A 15,014-nucleotide genomic window follows, 5' to 3' on the forward strand; every position below is an offset into this window, starting at 1 on the left:
TTCTATTTTTTTCAAGAAAACTTATCCTATTTTTGCCCTTCAGTATTCTGATAGATGCATGACTTTTTCACTTTTTATTTCTCAATTATTCCGTCTAGGTATGGGAAAAAAGACTTTAAGATCAAACTACAAGTATAGCAGTAAAATGAATAAAATTTTATTACTAGTAGAGTGTCTTAGCAGAATTTTAAAATTAATTGGAATAGCATTATGATTTTTTTACGACATTTTTAAAGGTTTGACTTCGAAACTAAATGTTTTGACAGTTATATGTTATTTTAATTTATTGCAAATCTCCATCAAACAATTTGACTATTTTTGAATTTTTAACAATTATCCTTGTAAGAAGGTGTTCAATAACTGTTCTGGAAAAATTAAATTTGAAAGTCAAAAAATACTACTATGCTGTTCTTAACTTCTCCACCCAGAAAAACACTGTTTATGCTTGATTGAAATTAAATATACGTAGGAGGCGGAAATATTTTGATGACGAGAGATTGCTCATTGGACGCTTAGTTTTGTTTTAGAATTCTAGATTTTAGGTTGAGATGATTGATAAGAGTACTGATGGAGTTTTCTTTTACCTCATGATGATTCATGATGATTAATTCTGAAAAAAAGTGATGGTGCCAGTGGCAATTTGTTTAGAACAACATACTATGATTCAAAAATTGTAACACACACAATACATACAACAATACATACAACAAGAAATACAACAAAAAATTTATCAAAATTGCAAAAATTACCATAACCAAAACTTTGTTTGAAAATGACATAAATCTTTCAATAAATTTAGTGTTGCATTATAAAATTTGGTCATAACTATTGTAAGCTGATTCAGACAAAATCTCCACTGGCACTACTCCACTTTTAATGGTAGTTACCAAAAAACAACTTGAAACGAATTCTTATAAATGTGTGCCTAGCACACGTCTTTCACATCTTTCAATATTAAACCAATAAGCGTAATGAAATTTTCAAAAAATTATTCGAAGAAACCCGTCTACACAGAAATGAAATGTGCCCTACGGCAATATAACATCTCGTGCTCATTGAGACCGCTTCACTATTAATGTTTTATTTTCAGTTTCATTTTGAATAATGAAGCTTTTCGGTCGACTAAACGATCGGTTTCTCTGAAATGAAAAAAAAACAAGTGAATAAAGCCGTGTGTTGCGATCTCTTTCTCTCTCATTTTACCACAATCTTTCAATTAATTGAATCTCTCATAGTGCACATGTGTTTTTCATCAAAAATATCGCCCCCTTTCACCCATCATTTGATTCCTTTTCCGGAAATAAGCGCCATTCATTTTGTGTATGGGTGTGAAAAGATTAATGAGTTATGTAAATGCAGATACCCATGTGCCAAGATATTTATTTTCAAACAATTCTAGCATTTTTTTGACATTTAATATTTTCTGATTAAAAAAAAACAATGTTGTCTAGGTACCGCGTATTATGCTTTTTCAAAGTTTAAAAAAGGGCTACCATATACACTTTTTGCGGAGCGAGGTCCATTCAAATGTTCGTAGGTTTCAGAAAATTGCAAAAATACAGTACACAATTTTTTGTTACAGATCGATTCTTGTTAAAAAAAACTGGGGAATTTGGCAGAAATAATCGGAATAATGGTGATGGAAATGTGTATCGTCAATCCATCTTTAGCATTACATCATCCTTCTTGCAAAATTACGTGCGTACACAACAAATATATACGTGACATGTTGAACCTTGTACCTCCCATGTTATGGTTGAGATCTTGAGCTCATTGCAAAAGTTTAACGATGCTGATTGAGAATTATTTTGAGAACTTCCAAGAATACCTGGTTATTAGCCAAATTCTACATTAAAATTCGAGATTCTTGAAGAATTACTAAAGTAAAAATGTTTCCAAAACTCATGGAATATGAAACGTAATTGCAAATTTGAAAAGAAATTTTTGAAAAATAATAATGCATTTACCTTTTTTAAGATATTTTTATATTGATCATTTCATAATTTTTAAACAATACTTGAAATTGAGTTCTATTTGGTCTTTTGTTCAATGATTAATCTATTAAATGCACCGGGCCAAATAGAATTATTTACGCAATTAGTTTATTTCTGTTTTTCTGAACATCGAGAGTAACCGAATTGAAATGTAGCTTTCTCAATTATTACAAAATAATTGAATAATGTGCTCTATGGGAACAATGTGCTATAAACAATAAACAATTTATAAAATTGATTCTGAAATTGTTTTACAATCTATAAAAAGTGTCTATAAAAATAAGAATTCCTAGAAAATATGATATTGAGTTCACTTTTAATTTAAAATGTATATTCAATTATTGCTATTTTTCAAGTACTAATCAAAATGTTATATTTCAGTGTTTTTCAGTTTCCAGACTCCATACACTTTCCGGTATTCTTAGAACAATTTTTTTTGAAAGTAGTCAAGCGGGTTATTATCGTGAACTTTGAAAATACATCTTATTTATTTTTTACACCATTTTGAAGCTTTCAAAATATGGAACCAATTCAAAAATGCTTCAGAGCGAATTTCACAATAAAAAGAAATTACCTTCTTCATGAAAAATGACATTTTGGATTTTTGGCATAATTTCCAAAAATTATCTTATTCTACTGAAATTACCAAATATCACAGCTCTCACGGGCGCTTCTCTAACTTTAAAGTCTATTCGGATGTGATTCCATCTGGAATAATTTCAGACTTGGAGCAATAATGTTTGAAATAAAATATTTTTTAATTTGTTTTTAACATTTTTTATTGTTGTGAAACGGGGGTGTTTTGTGGCCCGAATGATAAAAACTGATTGGATAAAACAACAAAAATTATCATCTAGGCGAAACTTTGAATATTAAAATTGAAGAGAAGTAGGAAAGTAATGGGATATGAGAAGAAAACAGCGCATACCACAATTTCTACCGTATCCTGGTTGCGATTGCATCATCTCATCTGCAGGTAGCGATCTCGTCAAGACTTTGATTTTATTGTTTTACTTTGAAATTTCAGGCTTAATTTGTATCAAAATTTTTATTGACGACGATTTCTTATGCAACCAGGGACTCGGGATGGTTTGGATGGAACATTGAATAAATTTGTATTAAAAATTGATGGGAAAACATGAATTGTGGGTGGGAAATGATGTCGCTCGATTGACCTAATTGTTCGAAATATTGATTGGGGGACAGTCAGTCAGAAGCACGAGGGGCAGTGGGACAGAACAAAAAGATAGTCGAGAAGATTTAGTGATGGAAGAACGATAGAAAAAGCGGATGGGCGCATTTGTTGGGGAGAGAAATAATTGAAAATTTAAAAAGAAAGAGAAGAAGAACATGAAAGAAATAGAGAAGAAAAATAAAACAATTATACACATCTTATTAGCAATTTATTTGATGATTTGATGTATGGCGACGCTTTTTGGGATGTTTAATAATCGTCTTCCGTGACGAAAATCTGCAAGAAAAAACAAACGAAAAATGTGAAAAACAAGTGACGTAAAATAATTAAGGTGTTGGGAACAAATTTTTTTAAAGATAAAATGATAAGTAGTAGTTGCTCAGGATTTCTGTTTTCCGACACAGACAAAAACAATTCTTGAAATTTTCTTATTGAAATTAGAACCATTTTTGATTAAAGTATTTGTCTATTCTAACTATGAGCGTTTAACATAAAATCTAAAGTATTGACAAATCAAAGTATTTTCAACAAAAAAAGAAAATTAAAATACCTTGGAGGATGACTTTCCGGTGACAACAGATGAACGATGCTTGGCACGGATGAGGTGAAGGCTGGACTCGGCTTGATCGGCACGGCCCTCAGCATCCTCGAGCTCGTGTTGGTATCTGCGGACTCTCTGGAGGTTTTGCATTGTTACGGACTCGGACTCAGCAAGTTGTCTCTTCTGGATGTTGAGCTTCTCGGTAAGACGATCAGCGGTGTCTTGAGCCATAACGAAGTTCTTGTGCTCTTCATCAACGAGTTGTTGAACCTCCTTGATGCGGCGATCCTTCTTTCTCAAGGCATTCTGGGTCTCCTTGTGTCTTCTGGTTTCCTCATCAAGAGCGGTCTCAAGATCACGGATTCTGGTCTCCAACTTGGCGATGACTCTCTTTCCTCCGAGAAGAGCGGCAGCCTCAGCTTCTTGAATTTGAACTTGGAGTTGCTTGACTTGCTCCTCAAGAGACTTTCTCAAGGCATCGATTTTCATCGAGTGTTCTTGTTCCTCATGAAGTTGTTCAACGGCACGGGCAGCATCAGCAAGAGCACGGTTGGCGCGCTCATCAGCGGCGTGGAGTTCCTTGGTGACCTCATCCAAATCAGCTTGAGCGGTGGAGAGCTCAGTCTCGAGTTTGTTCTTGATGGAGGTGAGGTTGTTGTTGATGGAGATAAGGTCGGAGATACGTCCATTGGCTTCCTCGAGGTCAACCTCGGCTTGCTTACGGGCGCGGATAGCGTTGTCGAGAGCGGTCTTGCATTCCTCGAGTTCAGCAGAGAGAGCGGCGACCTAAACATATATAAAAATGAATTAAGAGACCACAAAAATGATAACTCACCTTGCGTTGAGCGAGGGCATATTGGTCCAAAACTTGTTGCAACTGACGTTGAGTATCCTCCAATGAGGCTTGGAGAATCTTGAGTTGCTCCGATTGCTTTTTGATGGTCTTCTGGGCTTCGATGTTAGCTCTGTAATTTATGAATTTAAGGGTTGAATGTTGAAAAAATTAGTATTTACCTGTTAAGGTTATCAACAGTCATCTCGAGCTCAGCGATCTCAGCCTGGTACTTCTTCTTCAGTCTAGAGATCTCGGACTTCATGCGGGCCTCGGCATCAGCCAAAGCGGCAATAAGTCTGTCGATTTCGAATTGAAGGTTCTTGCGAAGAGCCTCCATCTCTTCTTCCTTCTCTTGGAGACGACGTTCCATTTCGATGCGAAGAGCCTGGAGCTCAGCAAGGGCACGTTGAGCGCGGTTTTCGGCGTCACGGCGTTGAGCATCAGCCTCCTTGAGGGCAGTCTGGAGCTCACGGATTTCTCCGGCAAGACGGGCGTTCTCGAGGTCGAGCTCGTGGAGCTTGCGGTTGGCGTCGGCAAGAGCCTCCTTGGCTTCGTGAAGTTCGTCGTGGAGCTTCTTGTTCTCGCGAGCAAGAGCCTCCTTCTGTTCGACAGCCTTCTCGTACAAATGCTTCATCTTCTGGAGCTCAGCATTGACGGCACGGAGTTCGCGTTGAGCAGCTTCGAGTTCAACAGTGATCTCATCGATACGGACCTTGAGTTCTCCAACTTGTCTCTCGAGTTGTTCTCTGGCACGCTCCAAGAGAGCAATGGTGTTCTGGGCCTTCTCAAGATCAACGATAAGAACCTCGACCTCAGATTGAAGACGAGACTTGGCCTTCTCGAGTTGAGAAATCTTCTGGAGCATGATCTCGATTTGCTCTTCATACTCAGCTTGCTTCTGGAGCATCTTCTTGCGGAGATCCTCAACTTCTTCGTGGTGAAGGGCGACCTCAGCATCGAACTTGCTCTTCCACTGGGTGATCTCAGTGTTGGCAAGGTTGAGCTTGTGCTCAGCATCGGAACGGGCAATCGACTCCTCATCGAGAGCGGTGCGGACCGAGTCGAGCTCGAGCTGAACCTGGTGGAGTTGAGATTGAAGTTGGGAGCGCTCCTGAAATTTCAACGTTCTTTGATCTTCGCACGTTTATGCTTTTTTAATGTCCAGAAATGCGTCAGAGGAAGAAACCCGATATTTCCGCCTCTGAATTTGGCACTTTGGACTAGTAGACTTACGCGCTCGGCATCCTCAAGACGACGTCTGGCCTCCTCGAGCTGTTGAGCGAGGGTGTACTTGACGTGTTGAAGGTTATCGAGTTGAACCTTCTGGTCGTGAACCTCCTGAAAAACATTAACGATCCCTGATCTGCTAACAGAACACACTGAACGAGACAAAAAAACGATGAGGCTCACAGAGCATCCTCCTTTCTAATATCTCGAGTACTCTATTTGCACACACACTCTGCGGAAATAGTAGCGATAAAATAGAGAATTTAGTAAAGAAACCCCCTGTTAAAAGGGGTTTCTTTTTTTCTTTTTACCGCATTTTTTTGCTAAAAAAAAGTAGAAAGATGAGCAGAGTGATCGGTGGCACGTGATAAAGATGATAAAACTAGAGATTATACACATGATACTTCAAAAAACAAACCTTGAGAAGATCATTGTTCTCAGCTTGAAGGCGTTGACGTTGTTGGGCGAGGTCATTGACGTGCTTGTTCAAGTCCTCGACCTTGTTGGCAAGTTCGTTGGCTTGGGCTTCGAAGCGCTCAGCGGCCTTCTCAGCGGTGTGTTTGTCCTTCTGGAGCTGGTCGATAGTGGCGGTCAACTCGATGACTTCGTGTTGGACGCGTTGGCGTTCGCGGTCGATCCTGAATGATGATGATATTGCGTGGGATGGGAGGATATTTGGAATTTAACAAAAAGTCAAGCAGCGGCGAACAAGTAATTCTTGATGTGTCAACAATATGTTTGGCTATGAATGATGTCAGAAAGCAGCCGGTTTGGACAGGTGAAACTATTGATAGTGGGTGGAAAAGTATAAACTAATTTTGGATTTAAAAACATTACGTCAAGAGTTGCACACAATTATTTTCATGGGAAAGTTGAACTCGAAGATTTTTGAACGCAAGAAGGGAACAACTAAAACTTATTTTACAACTGAATAGATCATCTATGTACATTGTTTAAAAGATTAACATAGATTCTAGAAATGTGTTTTAAATTACGGAAGATTTTCCTTGATTTCATTGAAAGTTATTTGAGCAAAAAAAAGAGACATCATAAAATGAATCCATCGTAATTTAAATGGGAAAAATACAGTATTTTTCCTATTAATATACAGGATTTCTCACGCATTTTTGTTGTTGAAATGTGTTCATAAATGAAAAATAACCGAGATATGAGCTGTAAAACTAGAGGATAGGAGGTGCAAGACTAGGCTAGCAACCCCTTGTTATGAAACAAATAATGTTTGATCCTTACTACATTTTTAAATATTCTATAATATGTTCATGCATTCGTCATTCAAGTTCTCAAGCTGTCCCCTTCCCGTTCATCTCAACTTCTCATCCCAACTTAATCTCATTATTTTTTACCACCACCACTGTTTCACGGGAACGCAGATTGCTCGCCAAGCATCAAGATCAATGAGAGAAATGTGAGAGATATTGAGAAGATCAGTAAGACGCAGACATTCTTGTATCTCTCTCATCTCTTCCTGGAAGGCGAAACAAACACACACACACGAGAAACGTTTGTTATTTTACACACTTTGAGCTGATGCTTCTTCATCTTCTTATACTTCTTCTTCAGAGCTTCTGCCGAGCCGCCAACTCCTCCGCTGCCATTTCAACGCGGGAAGATAGAAGAAGAAGAAGAAGAAAATGAAGGCACAAGTACTAATACGAAAAAAAACTTAGAAAATAAAGATAATAACTTACTTGGCATTTTTCTTTTGGAGTTGCTCGATCTGATCTTGGTAGTCGAGGCAGGAATCCTAAAATTTCACGAATTCTTTAAGCTATAGCATAAAGATTACTGTACCTGGTGCTTTTTGCGGAGAACATTCATGGCATCTTCGGATTCAAGTTGAGACTCCTCGAGGAGCTTGCGAAGCTTTGAGAGTTCTCCCTCACGTTTGCGGTTCGATTCGATCTGTAATTATAATGTTTAAAGGTATAAGATGTTTCTTTAAATTGAAATTCATAAAAACTGGAAACTCACTTGGCTGTCGGTGGTTCCCTCGGCATCCTCGAGTCTGTCAGTCAAAGCAATAACTTGAACGGAGAGATCGGCACGCTCACGTTCAACCTGAAAATGGCAATCATGGTATCAGAGATAAAAGGTAAAAACTCACTCTGTTGCGGAGTTCGCGCTCTGATTCCAAATCCTCTTGGAGAAGACGGATCTTGTCCTGAAAAGTGAAACTGTATTAATTTGTAAAATCTTTGAAGAATTAATTGTTTCAAGAACTGATTCAGATAAAAAAAGTATGGATTCCGATTCTGATTGAACTTCTTGATGAACCTTATTACACGGACCTATAAATTTAGTGCCGAGTGGGGAATATTTTTAAAGTACTGTGAAGATAAACATCCTGACGTCACAAATTTAAATGTCCCGGAATTTCTTGAGATCAAACGACAAGAATACACTCGTAGCATACAATTCGATATTACCATTTAGTTTTTTTTTTGAATTGATATCTAAGCTTAACAAATAATGCATTAGGTTTCTTCGAAATTTTACAACACAGTGTGGGAGATTATAAGAGAAACGTGAAAATAGCTTATAGATATGAGAGACGTAGAGTGCATTTTTTGGAAATAGACCAGCGAATGATTTGGTAATTGTTTTTATTTTAATTGACAAAATGTTTTTGCAGGCAATTGGCAATAATCGCAAATTCAGTAGCTAGAACCATGAGAAAATATGGGGTCAAAAAATAATTGTTTTTTCAAAGAAAAAAAGCGTAATTTTTGTTTTTTATAAGTGCTATATTTGAAAATCTGAGAATTAGGGTTCTACTTTTTCTTGGAAATATATGTAAGCAAGCAGTAAGTTAAACAAAGGTTGCAAATCTTAGTTACACAAAGAAACTAGTTGCCGAGATGAATGATGAACAGATTTTTCAAAATGAAGATTTAGAATAAGGAATCTAAAGGTTTAATTATAGAGAAAACTAGGAAGTTTAAAAATTTTTCTGAAAATAGTGTTTTGGCTCGGAATATTGTTTTATTCCATACATTTTGATGCAGAAAAATAATATTTACAAAACTGAAAACGCCGTTATTTGTCAATCATTCAATTTAGGGACAAAACAAACATTTTTCTTGAGACTGAGGAGTACTGTAAAACTACAATTTGAGATTTTTCAAGTTTTTCAATTCTTCGTTGCTATATTAGATGCCTTTTTTACTAAAATTTAAATTACAGATATAATTCAAAATATCAGTCAATGAAACATCGATTCGATGAAAAATGGAACACGGGTTTTGGGGTTTTGGCAGTGAAATGTTCAGAAATGGTAGAAAACATTCAAAAATTTACCTCGAGTCTGGTGAGTGATCCAAGATCGGCGACGGACATGCTGCCAAATGGAGCACCGAACGCTGCTTGCGACGGGCTCTTAAGAAGAGCAGCGGATGGCGAACGATACAATGACATGATCAAATGGAGTATTCAAATGGATGGTGCCCCTGTGTGTGCTGCTGGCTGGCTGGCTGCTTCGAGACTGACTGATTGTGCGTTGGGGCTCTGCCGTCGGGAAGACACATACACACATATCTCATCCCGCGCCGTTGCGTCGTCGATCGTCTCTCTGTCTCCAAGTATCTCTCATCATCAACTTCTACGAAGGTAGTGTGCCCGGCAGGGAGCGAGAGAGGAGCCTCAGTGTAATCCTTCTTGCCTAGCACTGAGCCACCCTCCCACTCTACGCTGCGTATCTGATAAATGCCATTGTGTTTTTGCCAACGAGTTGGCGGGATACGATCTCGAGAAGAGCGCGCCGAGAGCCGAAGCGCAGACGATGCATCAGGCACCCGCGGGCCAGGAGGTTTTAAACATTCGAATGATATTGGTTTGGTTCGGGTTGAGGCGACACGGAAGAAATTCAGCAAAAAGGGATGAGCACAGACAAAAAACATCGGGATCCACCAAAAACTTCAACTCGTGTTTGTGTGTGCCTTTTGAATGTCCGAAAGGGCAGGTGTGAACTTTGACGAACGGATAGTAAAACGAAGACCACTTAAGAAAAAAGAAACACAAAACCAGAAAAAGCGAGACTGAACTGCCATTAATCGAATGCCATTCCACCTATCAGTAATCAACTCTTACTTTATTCAGGCTCTTCAAGCCTGGGTTGTCTCCAATTTTCATTAAAGTTTCTCAGAACTATACTGTTACCTTTTAGATGATCCATTTTCATAAATTTATAAAAGTCTTCTATTAATGGTAATACGTCTATACAGTCGAAATATTGAAGAATTCCAAAACTCGGTTGTCAACTATTTGAAATTCCTTAATTACAGATAGTTATGCTCTCTTCTTGTCCATATCTATTAATACACTTCCTTAATTGATAGCCTTGTCATATATGATCTGATCAATGTTTTAAAAAGTTCTTGGATCTCATATTCTGAAGAAATAAGTGCGAAGTGTGTAATAATTGAGTGTATCCCGGAGAATGTGTGTGTGTGTGCGTGTGTGAGGGGGTGGGGGAGCGTATCACAACAAATTGTGATGAAATCAAGTTTTTATTACTTCTATAATAACTTGGTATTCAATTTCCAATATATCGGCTCTTCCGAATGTTTTTTCATTAATGAAAAATAGGCTTGATAAACTGATTTTCAAACTGAAATTGTGTCATGACGTCAAAAAATCAACGTTTTCACTCCAAATCCCGTTACTTCTTGTGACTCATGTCATTTTTAAATAAGTGTTGTGAAATTTCAAAATCTTTTCTAAATTTTCAGAATTTTACTTCCATTACGACTGATCAACCAGACAACAAAATACTCTTGTTGAGCAGTGTCAGCTGACAAATCGTGATGACCGAGATAATTAGTTGGTTGCAGAAGCAGGGGATGGTGAAATGTACTGACATTCGTTTGAACTTAATTTCAGATTTGATTATAAAGAAAAAATCTTGAACATTGTAAGTTGATGTTTATTGATTGCAAAAACTAGGATGGTTTTACCCCGCTAACAACTTTCTGAGGAAATATCGATTGTCGCACATTTCCATTCCAAAACGTGACAAAAACTTATAAAATGTAATAGAAAACGGTAGACCATTTATATTTAACTTTTACAAAGAGTGGACATACCTTTGAATAGTTTTTGTTAGACTTTAGTAAGGCCAGATTTTGGTTAAACCTTGCATACGATTTCCACAAGATTTCTAGCAGTGCTGCCGCTTGTTAAAATTATTTTTAACATAACTTCGAGAATATATGCTAATAATGCTGTAAGTTTTCTCTCAAGATAGAAACTTGGAACTACTGGATTTATCATTTTGTAGACAACTATCCAAAACAAAGGTAGATCAAAGCATTTTAATTTGTTGATATCTTCCAGATTTATGCAGTGAAACATGTTAAAGTGAAATATACTTGTAGACCGTATTTCATTTTATCTTTTTTGTTTTTAGCACTATTCCTTTTATTAGGAGAAGATCTAAAAACAACATTTTTTAAAGATATTTGCATATTTTTAAGTTATGCAATTTTGATTAATAGCTATATATTTGTCACCTTTCCATCTTTTGTCCATCCATTTTTTTCGTGATCATTACAAAGAATCTCTTCAATAGAATTCCCTCCAGAAGCCGCCCATTCTCTCTCATCGGTCTCCACTGCCATCTCAATATCTTTTTTTGCCACCGTACACTCTCTGAACTCTTCAGTGACAAGCCCACATCTCACACTCTTCTTCTACTACACATGCTTCTCTATCACATTTCTTTTTGTGCCTTCGTTGAAATGGCAGAAGGGTCCGGGAGCACAGAGGATCTTTCTCTCTGTGCTACTCGAGGAGCAAGAATGAAGAAGCATTTTTCGGCCCCGCATTATTGTTTTAAAGTATTGGCAACTGGGAGGAAAAGAGATATAGATACTCAGCAAAGGAGGACGATAATGAAAAATTTCAGCCGAAACATGAGATCAATCTTCAAAAGAATATTAGAGGGAACATGTCAAAATGTTCAGATTTTAGAAAAAAAAAATTTGTTTGAAAAAAATTTTAAAAATTTCGGAATTGAGTATTTGAAGATAGTTTCGAAATCATTTGAAAGTTACTGTTCTGATATTATACAAATATCTAAAATAATTCGAAAGCACCGAGAGGAGCTTATGTGGTTTTGCTATGATTTTTTGTTTCATGTTATCAAATGTTTACAGCTGAAAATAATAAAATCAATACTGTTTAGCTTGAAGAAATTTTATTGCAATAAAATTCATCACATTCCAGAAAAATTTAAGTTGATTAGAATCGAGCACGACGACGGACGACAGCGCTTCCACTGTATGTTCCTGTGGCTCCATCTCCAGCTCCAGCTCCTGCATCCGGTGCACCACCGGCAGCTCCAGAGCTTGCATCCGCACCTGTAGCAGCACCTGCTGGAGCTTCTTGGGCCAATCCTGCTGTTCTTGGTGGGCATGGACAATAGGCGGCGTCGACTCCTGGTGCTCCATCTGTTCCTGGCCCTCCTGGCGCTCCTGGAGCTCCTGCTTCTCCGTCTTTTCCTGGTGGGCCCGGTGGCCCCGGTGGTCCTGGTGGGGATTCTGGAGCAGCAGCGTCTTCTCCAGCTGGTCCAGCTGGTCCTGGAGGTCCAGCCGGTCCAGGAGATCCCGGTTCGTTGGTACTTGTAGTTCCTGCGGCTCCTGGTTGTCCATTTGGTCCTGGTGCTCCTGGCTGCCCATCTGGCCCCGGTGGTCCGGCTGGTCCTGCTGGTCCAGCTTCTCCTGGTCCAGCAGCATCTCCATCAGCTCCAGGAGCTCCTGATGGTCCTTCTGGTCCAGCATTTCCATCTGGTCCCGGTGGCCCTGGTGGTCCAGCAGGACATTTGATACAGTTACCTTCGACTCCAAGGAAACTATCAGCAACTCCTGCAGCTCCATTCTCTCCATCAGTTCCAGCGGTTCCAGGCTCTCCAGGCGCTCCATCTTCTCCTGGTGCTCCTGGTGGTCCTGCTGGACAACCAGTTGATTGAGCAGCACAGTTACATTCTCTTTCTGTACCTCCGCCGGTTGCATATCCAGCAGCTCTCTTTGCAAGAATATATCTTCCAAATGATGGAGACGTTGCTTGATTCTGAGGAAGATTTTCTCGAACCATTTTATTCCAAACATCATTGGCTCGAGATTTGAAATGAACCATTTCGCTGTTGATATTCATTTCAAATTGTTGAATATCAAGAGAAATTGAGTAAAGAGTCAGCAATGATGCGACAACGATCAACGAGCAGCCGATCGTCGACGAAAGAATAAAATAATAGGATGTACTGTGGGACATTGGATACCAAATGAGTGATGTTTTCTTCCATTTCCACTTACTTATATATGAATTATTTTTGTACTGATCCAATCGGTTTCTTGTTCCGATATTCATCTTTTATTACAACACAACCGTTTGATATCTAGTTTTATGTTTTACTATTCATTTACTATGAGAATAAAAAAGTTTCTGCAGTACTGTAGGAAACTATACCGGCAGAATAATGCTTCCAGAACTAATTTTTTCTAATTGAGGTTCCGTGGAAAAATATCGTTTTAGCAATTGAGATAACTAAAATTTTTCGAGAGACTTAAAAAAAAGAAAATTTTCATATTTATGCATGAATTGAAAACGTGAATTTTTCTTATTTAATTTTAATAAGATTCCACGGGCGAATATTTTGTTTAATAAATATGAAGTTTCTGAATTCATATTTGCCATTGCTAAGTTTTGAGCAACTCGACGTTCGTATTTTTCTTGTTTCTCGGTTGAAAAAGTGAGTTTGTTTGCAACATTTTTTTACCGATTAGAGCTTCTCTCTTTGTTAGCTCACCGCGAACAGTGTGTACAACTTTGTGTCTAGGAGGCAGGCCTTCACCTACCTGCCTACCAACCGCCTACTTTTTTCAGAACTTCCGCGCGGTCGCCAGTGGTTGGTGCTTGCATAGCGTAGATTTACATATTTAATCTTTTCCCATCAATTTTCTTTCGAAAATCAAAAAAATATATAATTTCCGGATAACATAACAGTAGGCATAGGTAGGCAGGCGAATTTTTATGTGCCTCCTTAGAAGGCTTTGTGTGAAAATAGTAATACACGCTTTGAGGTGTTCCATGCCATAGCAAACTAAATTGGGGCTGCGTGGACATTTCTCCAACTTTCTATCGATCGAGCATGTTTCGATTCAAATTACACAAAGTCACGTTATCCGAGTCAATTTGAAAATTCGTGAAATTTCCATACTGTCCTTTGAGAAGTGGAATTTTAATTAATTTAAATTAATTAATAACAATATGGTTTTGCCGTGAGACTTATCATTATGCAAACGTGCCTAGTTTATAAAAAATTGTGGTTATTTCCACCTAGGTCCTAGAAGCTGTACATAAGAACTTGTTGGTAATTTTTTTTTTCTGCTCAACTTATATATTTTGATTTATTGTAGACTTTCGATTTATTGCAATAAGGATTGAAATGGGCAACAAAAGCAAGAATACAAAGAAAGAAGGTGCGGAGAAAAAGAGATCAAAGACGAAGACAGCCAAGAAGAAAACCTCCACTCTCACGCATTCAAAATCCGTGACATCGACGGATCCAAAAGAATATGAGAAAGAAAAACGACGTGATGATAAGGATGTTTTAAGAATGACAAAAGAAGATGTTGGGAAAGAGAGAAAGAAGGAGGCACCGAAGAAGGAACAATCGAAGGATCAATTGGTAAAGGAGCAACCAAAAGAGCAACCAAAAGAGCAACCAAAGGAGCAGCCTAAGGAGCAACCTAAGGATCAGGCGAAGGATGTAGTAAAGGATATAGCTAAACCCCCATTGAAGGAACAACCAAAAGAACAACCAAAGGAACAGCCAAAGAAGAAAGAAGAGGAAAAAACAAGCAAGGTTAAATCATATCAAATATACACTGATTTTTAACTAATGTTGAATCATTTTTCCACTTTAAAATTTCTAATATCATAATTTTCAGAACATGGAGATAAGTGGAATGGATATGGTTATGAAGGACGACGGGAAGAAGACAAAAATGGACGATGGTTACGAGGATTTCGGTCCAGGTGCAGCTCAATAAGAAATAAGATGAAATGACAAGAAGGAACAAAATAATGCTAATGAAAAAACCTTTACTTGAATAAATGTATGATCTTTTAGTTTTTGATTTTGATACAAGTCCGATTTTCCGAATTTCAGGTACTTTTTCGAGAAAAGAAAGCTTTCCTTGCCTG

At 38.0% G+C, this 15,014-nt stretch overlaps 3 protein-coding genes and 1 non-coding gene across 5 annotated transcripts; 1 reads left to right on the forward strand and 3 right to left on the reverse strand.

The window, feature by feature from the left end:
* Positions 1-2,747: 2,747 nt before the first annotated feature.
* unc-15 (Paramyosin) lies at positions 2,748-9,341 on the reverse strand (the record flags this gene model as incomplete). Of its 2 annotated transcripts, NM_001392551.1 has the most annotated exons (12): positions 2,748-2,965; positions 3,031-3,465; positions 3,740-4,516; positions 4,566-4,695; positions 4,745-5,676; positions 5,799-5,903; positions 6,211-6,430; positions 7,502-7,557; positions 7,605-7,715; positions 7,785-7,871; positions 7,918-7,974; positions 9,111-9,341. In NM_001392551.1, 11 exons carry the CDS (start codon positions 9,225-9,227, stop codon positions 3,439-3,441), a joined length of 2,619 nt encoding a protein of 872 aa, NP_001379131.1. The 2 variants fall into 2 exon arrangements, with proteins under 2 accessions (NP_001379131.1, NP_001367193.1); NM_001380695.1 differs by lacking the exons at positions 2,748-2,965; positions 5,799-5,903; positions 6,211-6,430; ... (3 more) ...; positions 7,918-7,974; positions 9,111-9,341 and having other exon boundaries at positions 3,439-3,465; positions 4,745-5,472.
* A 1,200-nt stretch (positions 9,342-10,541) lies between these two features.
* C15A11.2 (Protein PXR1-like) lies at positions 10,542-14,939 on the forward strand. The gene is made up of 3 exons (NM_059686.6): positions 10,542-10,661; positions 14,225-14,673; positions 14,759-14,939. Exons 2-3 carry the CDS (start codon positions 14,254-14,256, stop codon positions 14,858-14,860), a joined length of 522 nt encoding a protein of 173 aa, NP_492087.1. The 5' UTR covers positions 10,542-10,661; positions 14,225-14,253; the 3' UTR covers positions 14,861-14,939.
* col-35 (Nematode cuticle collagen N-terminal domain-containing protein) lies at positions 12,051-13,079 on the reverse strand (the record flags this gene model as incomplete). The annotated part of the gene is made up of 1 exon (NM_059685.5): positions 12,051-13,079. One exon carries the CDS (start codon positions 13,077-13,079, stop codon positions 12,051-12,053), a length of 1,029 nt encoding a protein of 342 aa, NP_492086.3.
* 21ur-13320 lies at positions 13,350-13,370 on the reverse strand. The gene has a single exon (NR_050259.1).
* Positions 14,940-15,014: the final 75 nt, after the last annotated feature.

Source organism: Caenorhabditis elegans, chromosome I (genome assembly GCF_000002985.6).
Source record: "Caenorhabditis elegans chromosome I".
Taxonomy (NCBI): domain Eukaryota; kingdom Metazoa; phylum Nematoda; class Chromadorea; order Rhabditida; family Rhabditidae; genus Caenorhabditis; species Caenorhabditis elegans.

Bases quoted from the DNA above. Each gene is read 5' to 3' on its own strand.
- C15A11.2 (NM_059686.6), top strand. From the start codon at position 14,254: ATGGGCAACAAAAGCAAGAATACAAAGAAAGAAGGTGCGGAGAAAAAG. The intron at 14,674-14,758 runs GTTAAATCATAT...CATAATTTTCAG, and splicing joins AAGAGGAAAAAACAAGCAAG to AACATGGAGATAAGTGGAAT.